This window comes from Geotrypetes seraphini, chromosome 3 (assembly GCF_902459505.1).
Source record: "Geotrypetes seraphini chromosome 3, aGeoSer1.1, whole genome shotgun sequence".
NCBI lineage: Eukaryota > Metazoa > Chordata > Amphibia > Gymnophiona > Dermophiidae > Geotrypetes > Geotrypetes seraphini.
The window spans coordinates 186,212,950-186,231,364 of record NC_047086.1 but is presented as its reverse complement, the minus strand read 5'-3'; the positions used below and the strand labels follow the sequence as shown (position 1 = coordinate 186,231,364).

The 18,415-nt window shown below is 43.6% G+C and overlaps 1 protein-coding gene across 1 annotated transcript in view; it reads left to right on the top strand.

Annotated features, from left to right (window-relative positions):
• The window catches only part of ATP5MC2 (ATP synthase membrane subunit c locus 2), a 41,296-nt gene that overhangs the window by 20,581 nt on the left and 2,300 nt on the right, over positions 1-18,415 (top strand). The window contains exon 3 of the mRNA XM_033938536.1: positions 4,425-4,502. Coding sequence (XP_033794427.1) covers positions 4,425-4,502 — 78 coding nt within the window. The remainder of the gene's footprint in view (positions 1-4,424; positions 4,503-18,415) is intronic.

Genomic DNA, 18,415 nt, shown 5'->3' with positions numbered 1-18,415 from the left:
TAGGTCCTTCATGCTATCCACACCATCAGAAGTGTCTACCCTATTGCTACATTATTAAGGATCTGGCCTCCACCATCCCAGATAGCACTGCAAATATGACCATCAAGGTCTGACACTTCTATATACAATGGTACCTTGGATTACGAGCATAATCCGTTCCAGGAGCATGCTCATAATCCAAAATGCTCGTTTATCAAAGCAAAGTTCCCCATAGACAATAGTGGCAACAGCAATGATTGGTTCCAGAACCCGGGGTATGTACCTGTCTGGACCAGGTGCTACAGCGCCGTCTCCTCCGTCCGCCTCCTCCATCCATCATGAAGAACAACCCCACAGTGCCACTTCGGGGGAGGGGGATGCCTTTAATGTGTCAGCCGCCGGAGAATCCGCAGTGCTGCTTCAGAGGGATGCCTCCTCCATCCGCCGGCCAGCCCTCCACGTCGTATGCCCCTTGCATGCTGGAGAGCCCCCACCCGAGCCCACGTAGCCGAGTGCTGCCCCACCCGCACGCCGCACACGACACGCACAACGCCAATGTTTGACGCTGTGTGCGTCACACGCAACATGCAGGGGGGGCGGCACCCGGCCGCGCAGGCCCAGACAGAGGTCCTGCAGCAGGCACCCGACGTGGAAGGCTGGACGGAAGAGGAATCCCCCGAAGCGGCGCTTCCTGGACTGTAAGTGCTCGTTTATCGGGGCAGTGCTCGGTTTGCAAGTCAAAAGTTTGCTGAGTGTTTTGCTCGTCTTGCAAAACACTCGCAAACCAGGTTACTCGCAAACCGAGGTTCCACTGTACTATAGTGATACTTGTATAGCATAATCTTGCTTTCTAAGTAATCTTCAATTTCTCTCTCTCTCTGTCTCTTTTTCTCTCTTTCTTTTTCTTTCTCTCTTATTCTTTTTCTCTTTCTCACTGCAAAGAGAGTGGGAAAAGAGAGAGAGAGGTCCAGGGTGCATCTCTCTCTGCAACATCCAACATTTCTCCCTCTCTCATCCCCCGGATCATGTACAGCATTTTTTACCATTGCCCACCAGCCCTATTCCCATTTCTCCTGTCACCCCTTTCCAACACCACATCTCTCCTCCTTCACTATGTCCAACTATTCCTCCATCTTGCATCCCCTTCAATCTGTCCCTCTGTTCCCTCTCCACCACCATATCCAACAATTCTTTCTATTGCCCCCCTCCCTGCCTTCCAGACTTTGTCCCAGATCATGTCCCCTTTCTCCCTTATTTGCTCACTCCAGGGCTGTCTAACTGGGCTCACTGCCTTCAGGGGCACTGGTCGCAGGGACGTGGGCAGCGGCTCTTACACGCTGCACATGGCTGACCCACAAGCCTTCCCTCTGACGTCTGCCAAGAATGCGAAGGCAGCTCGCTTCTACAGTCGAAGAGCCAAGTGGGGAAGCGCAAGGCTAGATGTCCTAGTTTAACCCTGGTCCACGGAGCAGCTTCTCTGTTTTTCAGCTGTGGGCCATGGTAGGTCAGATCATCCGAAGGATAGCGAACTATCATGGGATGGTGATTCTAGTGGCTCGGGACTGGTCCCACAGGCCTAGGTATGCAGATCTGGTGCATCAGTAGAGAGGCAGATGCCTGAAACTGCTGGTTCATCTGGTGCTTCTCAGTCAAAGCCCGGTTTCTATAGAGAATCCAGAGAATACGGCATGTCCCTGATTCGGAAGGGTTATTCAGAGGTTGTGGTTATGACTGTCTTTAGGGCTTACACTAAGACCTGGAAGACCTTCCAGTTGTGTTGCACCAAGGAGAAGGTGACGCCTGAGAGGGCTCCCATTCCAGTGATCCTTGTATTCCTGCAGGCTGGTCTTGAAAAGTGCCTGGCAGATTCATCTCTTAAAATGCTGGTAGTCAGTATCTCTTGCTTTTGGGCTCAGAGAGGATTGCAGTCTCGGATGTCTCACCCAGGTGTCACTCGGTTTTTGAGGGAGGGCTCTCGGATTGAGACCCCTGCTATGTAGTGAGACCTCAGTGTGATCCTGAAAGGTCTGTCTTGTGCTCCCTATGAACCCGTATGAACCTCTGATGGAAGCTTCCTAGCTGGACCTTTGTTTTTTGGTTAGTCTCTGCGAGAATGATCTCAGAATTACAGGCCCTATCTTGTAGGAAACCTTTTCTCTGTTTCACAGAGACAAGTGTTTCTCTGTGCACAGTTCCTTCCTTTCTTCCGGAGGTAGTTTCTGCCTTCCATATCATTTAGGAGTTTTGTTTGCCCGCCTTTCATCCTACGGGTTCGGCGAAACAGGATAGATTTGTTGAAGCTGGATGTGCACAGAGTCCTGCTTATTTATTTGGAGAAGACTCATGACTCCAGACTTTCTGATCATCTCTTTGTACTGACCAGCCACTCAAAGCGAGGCAAGCTGGCCTCCAAAGCCTCAATTGCTAGATGGATTTACATGACAATTTCTTCTTCCTACATTGCCTGTGGGAAACAACCTCCTATCTCTCTTACAACACATTCGACAAGAGGTGTAGTGGCTTCCTGCGCGTAGAACCGGGCTGTCTCGCATGATGAAATCCTGTAGAGCAGCTACTTGGCCTTCTCTTCACACTTTTATGAAATTCAACAGAGTGGATGTGGTGGCTCAAGAGGATGCTGCCTTTGTGTCCTCTGTTCTGAGGGCAGGCTCATCTGTCCCTCCCTAGAAGTCTGTCACTGCTTTGGTATGTCGGCAAAAGTACGGACTCCTGTGTATATGTAACAACAAAAGATTAGGATCTTACCATGATGATCTTGTTTCTGTTAATATACTCAGGAGTTTGTATAGCCCACCCTGTGCAGACTTTTTGCCTGATTTCTGCCTCGGATGTTTTAAAAGAATGTTTGACCAAGATATATTTCAGAGCTGAGGGAGGAAATTCCTTCTATAGGGAGAGGTTAACTGAGGTGACATTTGAGCTTTGGCTTTCTTGATCAAATTTATCAGACAGTGGACCCCTTACAGAAGCTGACTTTTGCCCTTCACAAAATTCCGAAATAATACAGGTAAGAAGGTAGAAAACAATTTTATTTCTTCTGTAGAAAAACAAAACGTACAGAATCAGAAGATGAAAAAGAGGTAGAACGTATGCAGTCAATTTTATCCTCAAAATACTGAACAGATTTCAGCAAATGTAAAGAAGATGAATGTGGTTGTTTTTACAGCATAGATCCTTAACCCACTTAAATAACATGCTTCTGTTTCAGCTGCATGTAACTGTCTAGTCAAGAAGTCCTCCTTGAGTGCTTAAGAGCCAAATTAAAAATTACATGGCAATTATATGCTGGCTTTTACAAAGCTGCAGGAGAGGTTTCTACTGCAAACCAGGGAGGTAAATGCTTTGATGCTCATAGGAATATTATGAGTGTCGGAGCATTTATCTTGCCGGCCCAAGGTAGAAATCTCTACTGCGGCTTTGTAAAAGGAGCAAATAATTTTCTGACAAAAGGCTACTTCATCTACTTTCTAGTTCAGTGGTTCCCAAACTTGTCCTGGAGGATTGCAGCCAATCGAGTTTAAAGGATATCTATAGTAACTACGCATGACAAAAATTTGAATACAGTGTATTAAGTACTTGAAAATCTCATGAATATTGATTGCAGATATCCTGAAACCCAACTGGCTGAGAGTCCCACAGGAAAGGTGTGAGAGCTAGTTGTATATCATGAGCTTTTTGTTAAAGCTTTCAAGTTAATGATACAACAGGACACTTTCTGAAAGTTTTGTGTTGAGCAAGATGCTTTTAAGCGCATGACTTTTCATCTATGGCAAGAAAGAACCCAAGATGGGTGAGAGGTCACCTTAAGAATATTCTGGTTAGGAAGCTTGGAGGGGTGGTGCCCCCCGGTAGGGAGTGTATGTGTGTGTGTGTGTGTGTGTGTACTGGTATAGATGTGTGGCTGGTGTGTATTGTCTATTTGGGATGGATGGCTGTGTTGAATAGTTTGGGGATTCTGACTGTTTTCTCGATATAAATAGGACTGGGGCCGCTGGCTAGCACGCATGCATATCTTTACCCTTGCTTATCACTCGGGTTCTCCTGTTAGCTTATTTACCTTACCCTCCCCCCCCTTGCTTAAATGCTGAAGCAACGCGCTCTACTCTGTAATACCTCTGGACATGTCCAGAAATCCTCTTCTGTAATCCGCCTTGAACCGCAAGGTAATGGCGGAATAAAAATCACTAATGTAATGTAAATGTTTATTCCCATGATTGCTTTGCTGTATTGTTCTCTGTACGTGCTGTTTGGTTGCCTTTTGTCTCAATAAACATGATGTTATAAAAAAAGGAAAAAAAACTTTGAGTTCCTTTGTTGCACATAATATTGTGTTCTGGTCTGGTTCATCTTTAGTATTTGGAGATCATTTCTGAAACAGTGTAGTTTTGCAGTTTTTTTCTGAGCCTGGTTCTCTTTGTTCGTAGGTGAGGAGCAGCTCCAGGGTGCTGGCCCGACCTGTATCTTCTGCTCTAGTCAGCCGACGAGATTCTGTGACACAAGAGGTAAAGTGTTATACAGCACCCAAAACTTAGTTGCTTTTCAGATGTAGCTTATGCATACCATCGCTTAAAGAGGGACCATCAGGCAGTAAACCCTATCGCCACTTAGCATATAAGGCTGTGACTTCAAAAGTTTCCCCTTGTTTTAATGAGCCATCTGTCCTTTGTATAGTCTTTATAACATAGTTGGAATTTGGTTGCAGAAATTTCATGCCTGCAGTAACATTCAGAGTGAGTTCTCCACTATTGCAGAGGTACATTGAGCAACAGAAAACTAAATTAGCCATATTTGATATGTAGTGGCAGTAGTAAAGGCTACTGGCCTTTTATTTATTTATTTCATGCTTGGAGCAGGAGCCTTTGGGTCAGATTGTAGCAGTCCTATTACTTTTGAGGACTACAGGAAGGGATTTAAATAAGAGAGCCCATGTTTGCAGCAGCAAGAAAACTGAACTGGAGAGATGATCTAAACCAGTGTTCTTCAACCTTTTTACACCCGTGGACCGGCAGAAAAAAAATAATTATTTTGTGGACCGGCAAACTACTAGGACTAAAATTTAAAAATCCTGTTTCCGCCCCATCTCCGCGAGCTCGGTCCCCACAAATCATCTGATCCCATCCACACAAGCCTCAGTTATGATTTTATATTGAATGTATTTTATATTAAAGTATAAAAAGAAACAATATTCTGTAGAATTGTCATTTTATAAATACAAATAATTCAGAGCAAGGATCAACAAAACCCCTGTCTCCCCTCCCCTTCACATATATCCCCTCTACTATCAAGAAAACTGAACAAGCCAAATTATTACAGAATGCTACACAGAAATATCATGCTAACAGAATACTGAAGTAACACATGACAGGAATAGTTTTAGGGGAGTGCAACTAGGGCAACTGCCCCCTGGTCAGAGAGCGCCCTAAGCCAGCTGAAAGCTAAAGAAGCACTGCCTGGGTTTTGCAGTCCCCAGTTATGTCTAACACCAGCTCTAGCAGGATATATATTTCAAATCTGATATATTCTAATCGCAAAATAGAAATAAAATTATTTTTTTCTACCTTTTGTCGTCTCTGGTTTCTGCTTTCAATCTTTTTTTCACTCTCTTCCTTCCAGCGTATGCCCTCTCTGTCTCTTCAATCCAGCATCTGCCCCTTCCATCCACTATCTGTCCTCTCCCCCTTCCATATGGTATCTGTCTTCTTTCTATGTCCCTCTCCCCTTTCCATCCAGCTTGTGCCCCTCTCTCCTATTTACATGATTCATTCCAGCTTCACTGCTCTCTTCATTTTTATCTCTTCTACACCAGATCTATCATCGTTGTCCCTCTGCTTATTTTTCTGCTGACCCCTTCCTATCATCAATCTCTCTACTTTCTCATGCCTGTGTCTCCCCTTCCCCTCCTCTAATCTCTCTGCCAGCTGTTTCCTTCCTTTTTTCATTCTCCCTTCCCTCCTCCTCCTGTCCAGCAGTAACTCTCTTCCCTTCCTCCCCTCCCAGCAGCATCTCTCCGTCTCCCTCTCCAGTAGCAGCTGTCCCTTTTTTTTCCTTGCCCAGCAGCTTCCCAGATTCCTTTCCCTCCTCCCCTCCCAGAAGCATCTCTCCTTCTCCCTCTCCAGTAGCAGCTGTACCTTTTTTTCCTTGCCCAGCAGCTTCCCAGATTCCTTTCCCTCCTCCCCTCCCAGAAGCATCTCTCCTTCTTCTCCCTCTCCAGTAGCAGCTGTTCCTTTTTTTATCTTGCCCAGCAGCTTCCCAGATTCCTTTCCCTCCTCCCCTCCCAGAAGCATCTCTCCTTCTTCTCCCTATCCAGTAGCAGCTGTCCCTTTTTTTCCTGGCCCAGCAGCTTCCCAGATTCCTTTCCCTCCTCCCCTCCCAGATGCATCTCTCCTTCTCCTTCTCCCTCTCCAGTAGCAGCTGTACCTTTTTTTCCTTGCCCAGCAGCTTCCCAGATTCCTTTCCCTCCTCCCCTCCCAGAAGCATCTCTCCGTCTCCTTCTCCCTCTCTAGTAGCAGCTGTCCCTTTTTTTCCTAGCCCAGCAGCTTCCCAGATTCCTTTCCCTCCTCCCCTCCCAGAAGCATCTCTCCTTCTTCTCCCTATCCAGTAGCAGCTGTCCCTTTTTTTCCTTGCCCAGCAGCTTCCCAGATTCCTTTCCCTCCTCCCCTCCCAGAAGCATCTCTCCTTCTTCTTCTCCCTGTCCAGTAGCAGCTGTCCCTTTTTTTTATCTTGCCCAGCAGCTTCCCAGATTCCTTTCCCTCCTCCCCTCCCAGAAGCATCTCTCCGTCTCCTTCTCCCTCTCCAGTAGCAGCTGTCCCTTTTTTCCTAGCCCAGCAGCTTCCCAGATTCCTTTCCCTCCTCCCCTCCCAGAAGCATCTCTCCTTCTTCTCCCTATCCAGTAGCAGCTGTCCCTTTTTTTCCTGGCCCAGCAGCTTCCCAGATTCCTTTCCCTCCTCCCCTCCCAGATGCATCTCTCCTTCTCCTTCTCCCTTTCCAGTAGCAGCTGTCCCTTTTTTCCCCTGCCCAGCAGCTTCCCAGACTGATAGTGGTTTTCTCCCCTCCCAGCAGCTCTTCTTACTTCCCAGCGAAGCGATTCACGAAGGCAGCCTCGGGTCCTTTGTTGGGTCGCGCCGCCTCTGAGGAAAGAGGAAGTTGCATCATCAGAGGCAGCCGCGACTCAGCAAAAGCCCCGAGGCTGCCTTCGTGAATCACTGCGCTGGGAAGTAAAGGAGAGCTGCAGAGAGGGGAGAAAGCCACTGTCGGAGGCTCCCCAAGATCTCTCCGGCCCAGCGCACGCTTCCGATGCTGATCTTGCCGGTCCTGCGCGGACCGGCAGGAAGTTCAAATGAGTCAATCTTGCCGGTCCTGCGCGGACCGGCAAAAATTTCCTGCGGACCGATACCGGTCCGCGGACCGGCGGTTGAAGAACTGTGATCTAAACACAACTATACGAGTCTTCCTGTATTTTTGTGTTTGCAGTGCCCTCTGCAGGTCAGCTTCCTAACTTCTTGAAATATAGACTTTTATATACATTCTTCCCAAACCCCTCATCTACCTTCCCCACAGATGACTAATGTCTTAGTTTATGCTTTATTTGTTTTTTACTTTATCACCTTTGGTAATGTACATCAAAGCAGTGGATAGGTTAAGGAAGGAATGCTATAATCATACAGGACAGAGAAAAGGAAAAGTCCAAGTATAAACAAACAAAAAATTCTGAGCAAAAAAATTAAATTTGAACTTACCACAGGACAAATAAATACAGTGAAACACTGCTTATACTTGCACTGTTACTGCACAGGTCCGGATTATGTGTGACAGCAATGATAGTAAGTATAATGCAGTAGTCCTTGATGCCTAGTTTGTATGTTTTAGCAGCAGCCTCTCGCCTGCCTCCAAATTTTTGATCAAAAAGTGGCCAAAAATGCATGCACACACAGCCAGGTTTTTGGTGGCCACAGAAGACAAAGATCAGATGCATGCAGCATTCACCACTAACAACAATGTACAGCACGACCAATGGGAGCACTGCACACATCTGCCCCCAAACCCCTGCAGAGCGGTACAGGAAACTCCACACAGCAGTCTCCTCCATGTGAATCCCCACTTAGTTGTACTCCAGGGACACAAACTGTAGGTACAGTTCATGCAACTTACAGGGCAATACTGTATGGGTAAGACATAGAAACCTGATGGCATATAAAGGCCAAATGGCCCATCTAGTCTGCCCATCCATAGTAACCATTATCTCTTCCTCTCTCTGCAATCCCTCATGCCTATCCTACACTTTTTTGAATTCAAACAGTCTCTGCCTCTACCACTTCTTCCAGGAGACATCTACCACCCTTTCTGTAAAAAAAAAAAAAAAAAGTATTTCCTTAGATTACTCCTCAGCCTATCATCTCTTAACTTCATCTGATGTCCTCTTATTCCAGAGCTTCCTTTCAAATGGAAGAGACTCAACTCATGCTTATTTATGCCACCTAGGTATTTAAAACATCTCTATCATATCTCCCCTCTCCCGCCTTTCCTCCAAAGTATACATATTGAGATCTTTAAGTCTGTCCCCATACTCCTTATGACGAAGACCAAGCACCATTTTAGTAGCCTTCCTCTGGTCCGACTCCATCCTTTTTATATCTTTGTGAAGGTGTGATCTCCAGCATTGTACACAATATTCTCAAGAACTCCAGAGGCAGTAGTACACCCACCTGTTTAGATTAGCATTTGATTCCACAGATACTTAACTCTTTTCCTGTTAGTTCACCTTTTTTTGAGAGACTTGTGATGTTTCTTGGATGAATGTTTACTGTGAATGCTTGCTCTTTCCTGTCAATTATTATGGAGTACTTTTCTCTTTTAGCTATATTTTATGTACACCACCTTCATACATCTGCTGGAAAAGGTGGTTAATCAAGAATAAATAAACCATACATGATTCCAAAGTCTTTGCCTCCCATCTACCAAGTACTATTGGCGCTCCACTGTACCATCTCTATGCCAATGGATTACCAGGCTGTATTGTTTAGAACAGGGGTGCCCACACTTTTTGGGCTTGCGAGCTACTTTTAAAATGACCAAATCAAAATGATCTACCAACAATAAAATTTAAAAAAAACACAAAGCACACTGTACGCATAGAAAATGTTAATTATCATTCCTATTCCAGGGTTTTTCAAAGAGGTCAAAGCAGATGACTCTATGCACTATCACTTCAGTAACAACCATACAAAAATAGACAAATATACCCCCCTCCCTTTTTACTAAACCACGATAGCAGTTTTTAGCGCAGGGAGCTGCGCTGAATGCCCAGCACTGCTCTCGACGCTCATAGGCTCCCTGCGCTAAAAACCTCTATTGCGGTTTAGTAAAAGGGGACCTTAGTGTAAAATATAGGCAGCAGATATAAATTCAGACACATTTTGATCACTAAATTTTAAATAAAATCATTTTTCCTACCTTGTCTGGTGATTTCATGAGTCTCTGGTTGCACTTTCTTCTTCTGACTGTGCATCCAATCTTTCTTCCCTTCTTTTAGCCTGTATACTTCCTCTCCTCCAGACCTCATTTCCTCCCCCAACTTTTCCTTCCTCTCTCCCTGCCTTTTCTTTCTCTCTGCCTCCCTTTCTTTTTTTTCTGTTTCTCTTCTTTCCTTCTGTCTCCCTGCCTGCTCTTTTTCTTTCTTTTTCCCTGCCCTCCCCCAAGCCACTGCCACTGCCATCAGGGACCAGGACCCAAACTGCCATCGGGGACCAAGACCCAAACCGCCACCAATAACAGGCCCGAAAGCCGACACGCCCCAAGCTCTCCCTGCTTCGTCCGACCAGCATCGCGATCGACCTATTGGGGGAAATGCTGCTGTGTCCTGCCTTCGCGGAAACAGAAAGTAGGCAGGACCCGGCAGCAAGAAGAGGAAATGTTTCACTAACCTGTCTCCTGCCTTAGCCCGTAGCGAGCGCTTGCTTCAGGGCTCTCAACATGTGCGTGCCGGCTTCCCTCCCCCCCCCCCCCCCCGGACATAACTTCCGGTTTTGGAGGGAAGAGAAGAGAAGCCGGCACGCACACGTTAGAGCCCGGAGCATAAGTTCGCTATGGGCTGAAATCTCCAAGCCGGGTTTTTTTTTAATGTTCAGCAGCGGCGGCAGCAGCAGATGACAGCTGGGCCCTAGGGAGAACACAGAGGAAGGCTGATCGGCCCGGTAGATCAGGACGGCAACACGAGTCTAGCAATCAACTCACGTTGCCTTCCTGAGCTACCGGTCGATCCCGATCGATGTATTGGGCACCCCTGGTTTAGAATGAAAATGCAAGCCAAAACAGGTGTCTTGAGTGTAACTTTAGGGTATGTAAGGGAGTGATGATTTAGCAGGAAGGTCCCTAGATAGAGTTCTAGAGTTTTGGGATCTAAAAGAAAAATGTAGTCTTTAAACACCCAGAAATAACATTCATTTCCTTATCTCTTCAACAGTCTCATGCCCCTGTTAGTAAACAAGATGTGAATGAATGTGGTTTGTTTCAAGGTAGATTGAATTATGGCAGGGCTTAATTTGTAGACAAAAGAGAAGTAGAACTGCAGAGCTAGGGGGTGGGCAGGTGGCCCAGATGAAGAAGCATTTAAGAGGGGCTGAAGTAGGGAGCAGAGTGACTGTCCTCTGGTGTGCTCCAGGATCACTCTCTCCCACTCCTCTTTTCTGCAGACTACCTCGGTGAGAGGAGCTGGAGCAGAACACTCCTGCTGCTCTGGAGTCTGGAAAATGGTGGAACTGAGTTCCAGACCATTCTTGTAGAAATCAAGCCCTGATTGTGACTAGCCACCAATAAAGCCTTCAGGATTGGCACTAATTCATCCATCTTGTTTACATATTATTCTGGGTCTACTATACGAATGTGTACTTCTCATATTATAAATGCATTGAGTACTTTGTTTTGGAATAATGCTGTTTCCAAAATCATTTATTATGATGAGTAACTGCTATGTATTTACAATAGTACTTGAAAAATAACTCATGGTAGCCCTCCTCTTAATGTTTAGTGGTTTGAATGTTGGGTCATTCCACGTCAAGTGGACCAATTTTGAAAATCATCCATGCTTGACCACCTTCAAGTTAAATAAAATTTTGTGTGGACTTTCACTAGGATATCAAACTAAATTATGCAAAATCTTTTATCTGGCGCTCTATTTGTTCAGGACTTACAGGCAGCTGAATGAAGGTTACTTTCAAAATGCCAGCTCAACAAAACCTGTCGGGAGTCAGAAATTTTTTGGGGATTAGTACAACCCCTGGTACTAAGTTCCTGTTCAAAGTTTGAAACCTAAAATGAGCTGCTTTCCTTTTTATGGGCCAGTAAACTATTTGAAAAATATTACAATAAGAAAGTTAAGGCCTACTTTGACTCCTCATTGCTCTTGACCTATACTTTGATTCAGGCCATAACTGGACCAGTAGTCATGACCCTTATTTACGTCTATGATTTGCACTAGGAGGCTTTGTAGCCAATTGGAAGCAAAGATGTAATGACATAAAGACGTGATGTCACTTTTATGCAATTTTCACTATTTTGAGATATAAATAACTCTATTGTGTAGTTTTTATTTTTTTGTTTGATGTCATTTGAAAAAGCATCTTGTTTGCTGCAAAAGCCACCCTGTTTCACCTTGGGACCCAGTCTTGCTTTGGTCAGAATTGTGGTCCCAAGACATGCATGATTTGTATGTGCAGATACACTATGTTATACAGTGCTATCTTTGGCACCCTATTGTGTAACACACAAATGAGCTGGAGATGTGACATTTTACAATGCAGCTAAGCTTATTATATTTACCATGCTTTAAGCTTATAACACATCTTTGCTCAGATGTATTTTCATAAATTAGTTGTCAAAGTTTTTGCAAAACTGTGGTACATTAATTAGCTTGTATTGGTCAGTGGTAGATGAGCCACTGCCAGGTCAGCAAAATTGGCAACCCCATCGCATTGAGGCTGTGCCCGATAGCCAGGCATTGTACCAGCTATGGATTGTCGAGCTTTATTTAAGCACAAGGCAAGAAAAGGCACAGCATAACAGAATTGCTTAAACTGCAGATTTTACAAAAATTCACTTAAATGTTTTTTTCTGACTTGCAAATGCTTTTGAACATCCCATCAATGGTTGACAAAGTGGTTTGTGAATAAATGTACTGCTTGCCTGATGAAGTTGCTGTAGGTGCATCAAGGGTAGCAATAATATGCTCTGCTGGAACCCAACCGGTGTCTCCAAGGGGTGGATAATAAAATGACCTGGCAGGATCTTGGGAGTATAAAAAGTTGACCAAGATATGTTCTTCAATTGCCCCGGACTACTGCAATATCGCCTATCTGGCAATTTCCCAGTGCACAATGTGGCAGTCAGGCTGATCTTTGGGTTGAAGAAGTTCGATCATATAACTCCCTCCTACCGACTCCTGCATCGGCTGCCGATAGATGCACATGTAGTTTAAATTTGGCTGCTTTTGCTTTAAGGTACTATTCGGCTTAGCCCCCAAATACATAACCGACCTTTTCTCCTTTTCAACCAATAGATATAAGAGAAGCTCAAACTTAAATCTTGTTTCTCCTCCAGTTACAGGATGTAAATTTAAAAGACATCACCAACATCTTTTCTCTTATCAAGCAGCATTATGGGGCAATGATCTGAAACAATTACTTACGCTTGCCAATACCTATGGGGAATTTAGGAGACACCTAAAAACATATCTGTTCCTAAAGTACATAAGAAGCTGATTTTCACAATCTCTCCCACAATAACTGATCTCTAGAGCTGTTAATCAATAGATTTTAACTATATTAATTTTACTCAATCGGTAGCATTTCTAATCATTGTAAACCGCATAGAACTTCATGGTCCTGTGGTATATAAACTATTATTATTATTATATGTGAGATCTCAATCCATCAAGAATTGGCATAGATGCAAGCTGAATACTGACCAGGTTGGAGGCTGGATACTTGAAGGACAGGAAAATATTCATGTTCCAGGACGCTTGCAGTGAATGAGATGGTGTCATTTGAAATACTGGTAATGCATATTTTAGTTGCATCAATGTGCTTTAATTGATGATTTTCCCTCGTCTCAGCTCAACCTCTCATCCTGAACAGGTCTAATTGATTCAATGTCCTCCTTTGGGACAGTCTTATATCATTCCTCTTTCAGTCGGTATACCTCAGGGCTCTGTCCTGGGACCGGTTCTTTCTCCCATTTACACTTCTTCTCTTGGTGCTCTGATCTCCTCCCATGGCTTTCAGTATCATCTCTCTACACCTGAAATCTTGAGAGATGTTCAATCTCGGGTTTCAATCTGCTTGTCTGACATTGCAATCTGGATGTCTCGTCGCCATCTAAAATTAAACATAACCAAGATTGAGTTTCTTATCTTTCTACCTAAACCTGTCTCTCTTCCCCCATTCTCTATTTCTGTGAGCAATGCCCTCATCCTCCCTGTATTGTCAGCTCGCAACCTTGTGGTAATCTTTGACTCATCTCTCTCCTTCTCTTCACATATCCAACAGACTGCCAAAATCTGTAGTTTTCTTTCTCTACAATATCACTTAAATCAGATCCTTTCTGAGTGCACTGCTAAGACCCTCATACATACCCTCATCACCTATCACCTAGACTACTGCAACCTGCTTCTCACTGGCCTGGCCGTTAAACCATCTCTCTCCCCTTCAATCTGTTCAGAACTCTGCTGCATACCTAATATTCTGCCGGTGTCACTATGTCCACATTTACCCCTCTCCTCAAGTCACTTCATTGACTCTCTATCCGTTTCCACATACAGTTCAAATTCCTTTTAATGACCTCTGCAGCTCCTCAGTAAGTCTCCTTTCATCTCCCCATCCCACCCCCGGGCACTCCGCTCATCGGGAAGTCTCTCTACTCTTCTCCTGTAGGGCCAACTCCAAACTCCAACCCTTCTACTTTGCTGTATCATACACCTGGAACAAACTGCCAGACTCTGTACTTCAAGCTCCATCTCTGGATGTTTTAAAATCCTAGACTCAAAGCCCTCTTCTTTGAAGCTGCTTTCAGTTCCAAACTCTAACCTACCTTCTAAGCACCAGCATATGTCTTATCCTTCCTTCTGTAATTCCCCCACCTGAGCACTGTGTATTGATGTACCTTCTTGTCCAGTTTGTCTGTCTTGATTAGATTGTAAGCTCTTTTGAGCAGGGACTGGCTCTTCTATGTTTGATGTACAGCACTGTGTATGTCTAGCACTATAGAAATGATTAGTAGTAGGTTAAAGAAAGCTGGGACACTTCTCTCACAAAACTCAAATATTTTGATATCAAAATTTGGTTCTTAAGGGGGGCATTGTGAATTAACCCGGGTAGCTAAATGTTTTATGGGTCTTCCTTCTTGTCCTTTATTATATATATTTTCACTTAAAAATAGTTTGCATCTTTAACAAGTTTCTGTACAAGCATATATTGTAATATGTAAACTGCATAAATAAAAAAATAAAATAATCATTGTCCATCTCTGACTGTGTTAGTATCTGTGGGATATATGTCTCACTTCTACAATGTTGATCTTTCCCAACAAGTTTCTCCCCCATCTTTTCCTAGGCTATCTGTTGCTCATGATCATCGCCCAAGTTCACATTGACCTTGAGTGTATCCTTAGGATGGTGCAGACCATCATCTCAGAAAGTCCAATATGATTTATTTTTTGGTAATATCTATCCTGGCCCATCACTTCCAGTTTTGTGCAGGGCACCACTTCCCCAGTATCCCGCTCTCACTACCCATCTACCTATCTTAGACGCGACGTCTTTCCGTCAGCCGTTGTGCCGGAAACCGGAAGTCGTTTTATGGTTCTTCCAATCCCATCACAGGGTGACTTTGGCTGGTGCCAAAAATAAATATTCAGCTGTGACATGAGTCATTATTATGATTTCAAAAATTAATCAAATTTTTGTATTGAGCAGCAGAACCATCACTAAAGTGGTGAATATGTTCTAAAACAGGTAAAACATCCTTCAAATGCTCAATGAACTTTCTCAAAAACATGTGCACTGCTATTGTGTCATGGCACAAGCAGTTACTGATCATGCATGCACAGAGACGTTGGATATCAGGATTGCAGTAAACAACAAAAGGGTGGAGTGTTGCCTGTTTTCCCAATGAAATCCCTGCACTATGTCCTGAACAATAAAGGAATAATAACATGATCCCCCCCCCCCCTTTAGATTTTCTTTCATCTCCATCAGATAGGCACTTTGGAGCTTGGAGATGAAATGGTGGCTGGCCAGATTACAAATTTTGCCAACTAATTCTAAAGTAAAATCATTTAAGGATAATTGCCAAGTTTCTAAGTTATCCCGATCTGTGTGAATCCGTACCTTTTTTTAAAGTCCCTTTTCTGTGCTCCTGCCTGTCTCCCTCACCGGACGGCTCTTCTTCGGTTCGGGCAGAGTGGCGCAGAAGGCAGGCGCATGCTGTTCGCGTTCCTGCCTGGTCTGGCACTGCTCCCCGTTTGGATGCGAGTTGCGAGAATTGACTGCAGCCAATCGGGGAGTGGCGCCGGACCAGGCAGGAACGCGAACAGCACGTGCCTGCCTTCTGCGCCACTCTGCCCAAACCGAAGAAGAGCCATCCGGCGAGGGAGACAGGCAGGAGTTGTGCCTGTGCTGCTTTTGGGGGGGGTGCCTCTGCTGTGTACGGGGGGTGCCTGCTGATTTTTTGTTATATAAGACCCTATCCTGGCCTACCACCAGAGGGGGTACAGGGCAGGGCAGTGGGAATTTTTTTTCCCCTGGGTTTTCCTCTACAGGTGGATGCGTCTTATGGTCCGGTGCATCTTATGGAGCAAAAAAAATACGGTAATCAGGGTTACTTTCTTCAAAATATTCCTCCAGAGGAATCCTCCCAGGGCATTTTTCACACTGCTGCAACATGCAGTCTTTTGAGTTAATATCACAAACAGTTTTACTAAAAAGCAATTTGTAGTCATCTGGAAGGGAAATAGCAGAAAGCATAAGTTTCACATTTTGATGAATTGTACAGACACAAACTAAATGAGTTCCTGATGAATTGACTATAACACACTATTTTGGCATAAGCTCATAGAATTTTGAGAATTTAATTTCAGGTCCATACTTTTCCCAATAAATGATGTAAAGTTCCTTCAGGTTGCACAATAACTATCTTTTCTGCTTTGCTCCTTTTCACCTTTAATTCTCACAGAAACATAATCCTTTTTGCCTGGGCATATCTTAGAAATTTTATCATCTTCGTAAAAATCTAGGAGTTTTTCCTTAACTTGCTCAGCAAGCATTTCCCCTTGTTTTGTTGTTGGAACAGCAAGAATACTGTCCTCCTGTTTCAGTTTCCTGGCTCTTTTTACCATTCTGGTTAAGATACTGAATTCTTTCGCAGTTTTTTCAATGCTTCAATTATTTGGGGCCAGGATCAGAATTTATATTTTTTCCTTATGGTTGGAAAGTTCCAACCTTTGCTTCAGTTCCTTCAGCATAAGGTAATTTATCAGTTGCTGGTTCTTGTTACTAATACTACTATTAATTATTTACATAACTCAAAGAATTTTGCCTGCTAGCCCATTGAATTTTTAAAGGGGAAATGCCAAGAGGTGTAAAACTGGTATTGAGATTTTCAGATGCATTAATGTGGTCATCTCTACCAGAATCAGATTGAGAACCTTCCATTTCTTCCAACTTTGCATTAAGGTCTTGCCTACAACATGGACAATGTTTTTAAAGACTTGTTTTATAATAGCTTTCAGATATAAGCTGTAGCAAGGTTAGTTGACTGCAGAACTTTGAAATTTCTGTGGTTCTGCTTCCTGAAGGGATTACAGCAGGATTTTAGTAGAAATTCTAATTTACTCCTGGTAAGAACAAATACTAAATTCCACAGATAAACATAAAAATATACATAAGAATAGCCATACTGAGTCAGACTAATGGTCAGTCTAGCCCACTATCTTTTTCCACAGTGGCAAGTCCAGATCACAAATACATGGCAAAACCCCAAGTGGCATCACGTCTTTTTGTCATTATATCTTTGATTCTATCCTAGATGTACAGTATGTCATGGGCCATAACTACTGGTCCAGTTGTGGCAGTGTCTCTCAAACATTTTTAGATCTGACACACTAAATGGAGCAAATGTTTTTCACAGCACGTTATAATTTAAATTTTAAAATTGCAAAACCAACAAAATTAAATTTGAGAGTTATTTATTTCAAATTCTTTAAACTATGTAAGGGTAATTGTAACAATGGTGAAACTAAAGTAGATAGAATAGAATTGCTAATCAGTGTGATGGATGTGTTTTTTTTGAGTTCAAATTAAATCAAACTGCAGCTCAAGAGTCAACAACAAACACGTATTTCATCAACAACCATATGCAGTCGTTCTCTTTTTCGATTTAATTTCTGTCAGAGCTGTCAAGTTCGCAAAGGTAAGAAGATCCAAGTGGTAGCAAAGCCTTGATTGCTTTGTTGCTCAAGTTAGGATAACTAATGCACAAAAAAAATGAAATTACTTGCTAATCATGTCAAAGAATGATGCTTGTCTGGGCAGTTTTATCCTTACACACACAGATGAAGTAAAATTCTGGAATCTCTTTGGGGTACACCATTGTACCATTACACACAATTTGAGAGAGATACTGAATTATGGCCTGAATCAAAGTATAGGTCAGGAGCAATGAGGAGTCAAAGTAGGCCTTAATTTTTGTATTGTAACATTTTTCACATAGTTTGCTTGCACATAAAAAGGGAGGCAAGCTCATGTTGGGTTCCAAACTTTGCACAAGAATTTAGTTCCAAGGGTTGTACTAATCCAAAAAAAATGTCAGTTCTCTGTTAGGTTATGTTAGACTGCAATGCCAGGGCAAAGTGACTGTTTTGTGTTATGCAGAGCATGGCACTCTGAAGGCGACATCCAATCAGCTGTCTGTAAGTCTTGAACCAAAGATGCAGATCCAGCCAAAAAAAATTTCATGGTTTTGTTTGAGACCCTAGGGAACATCAACATAACATTTTGTTCAATTTGGAGGAGATTGAGTGTGGGCCCCTGTCCACTTGTTATGCAATGACCCTATTGGGTTTATGATAAGAACTCATAAGCAAAGGATTTAGCTGTTGGATGTGCATGAAGGCTGGGGACACAAAAGTGTAGGACCAGCAAAACAGCAGAGGGCATTTTTTTTACATTGTTCTAGAGCTAACAGTTCTGATCTTGGACTGAGATTTCCCTTAAGGAAATGTCACATTCTTCATGGGCTGGTCGGATTTGAAAAGTTGCACCTGCTCACAAAGCTTGCACTGCAGACATGCCTTTCTTGTCAACCAAGCTTTAGTCATGATGAGAGAGGCTTTGGGTAAAAGAGTGGAAGCCAGGTGGTTCTTGAACCAG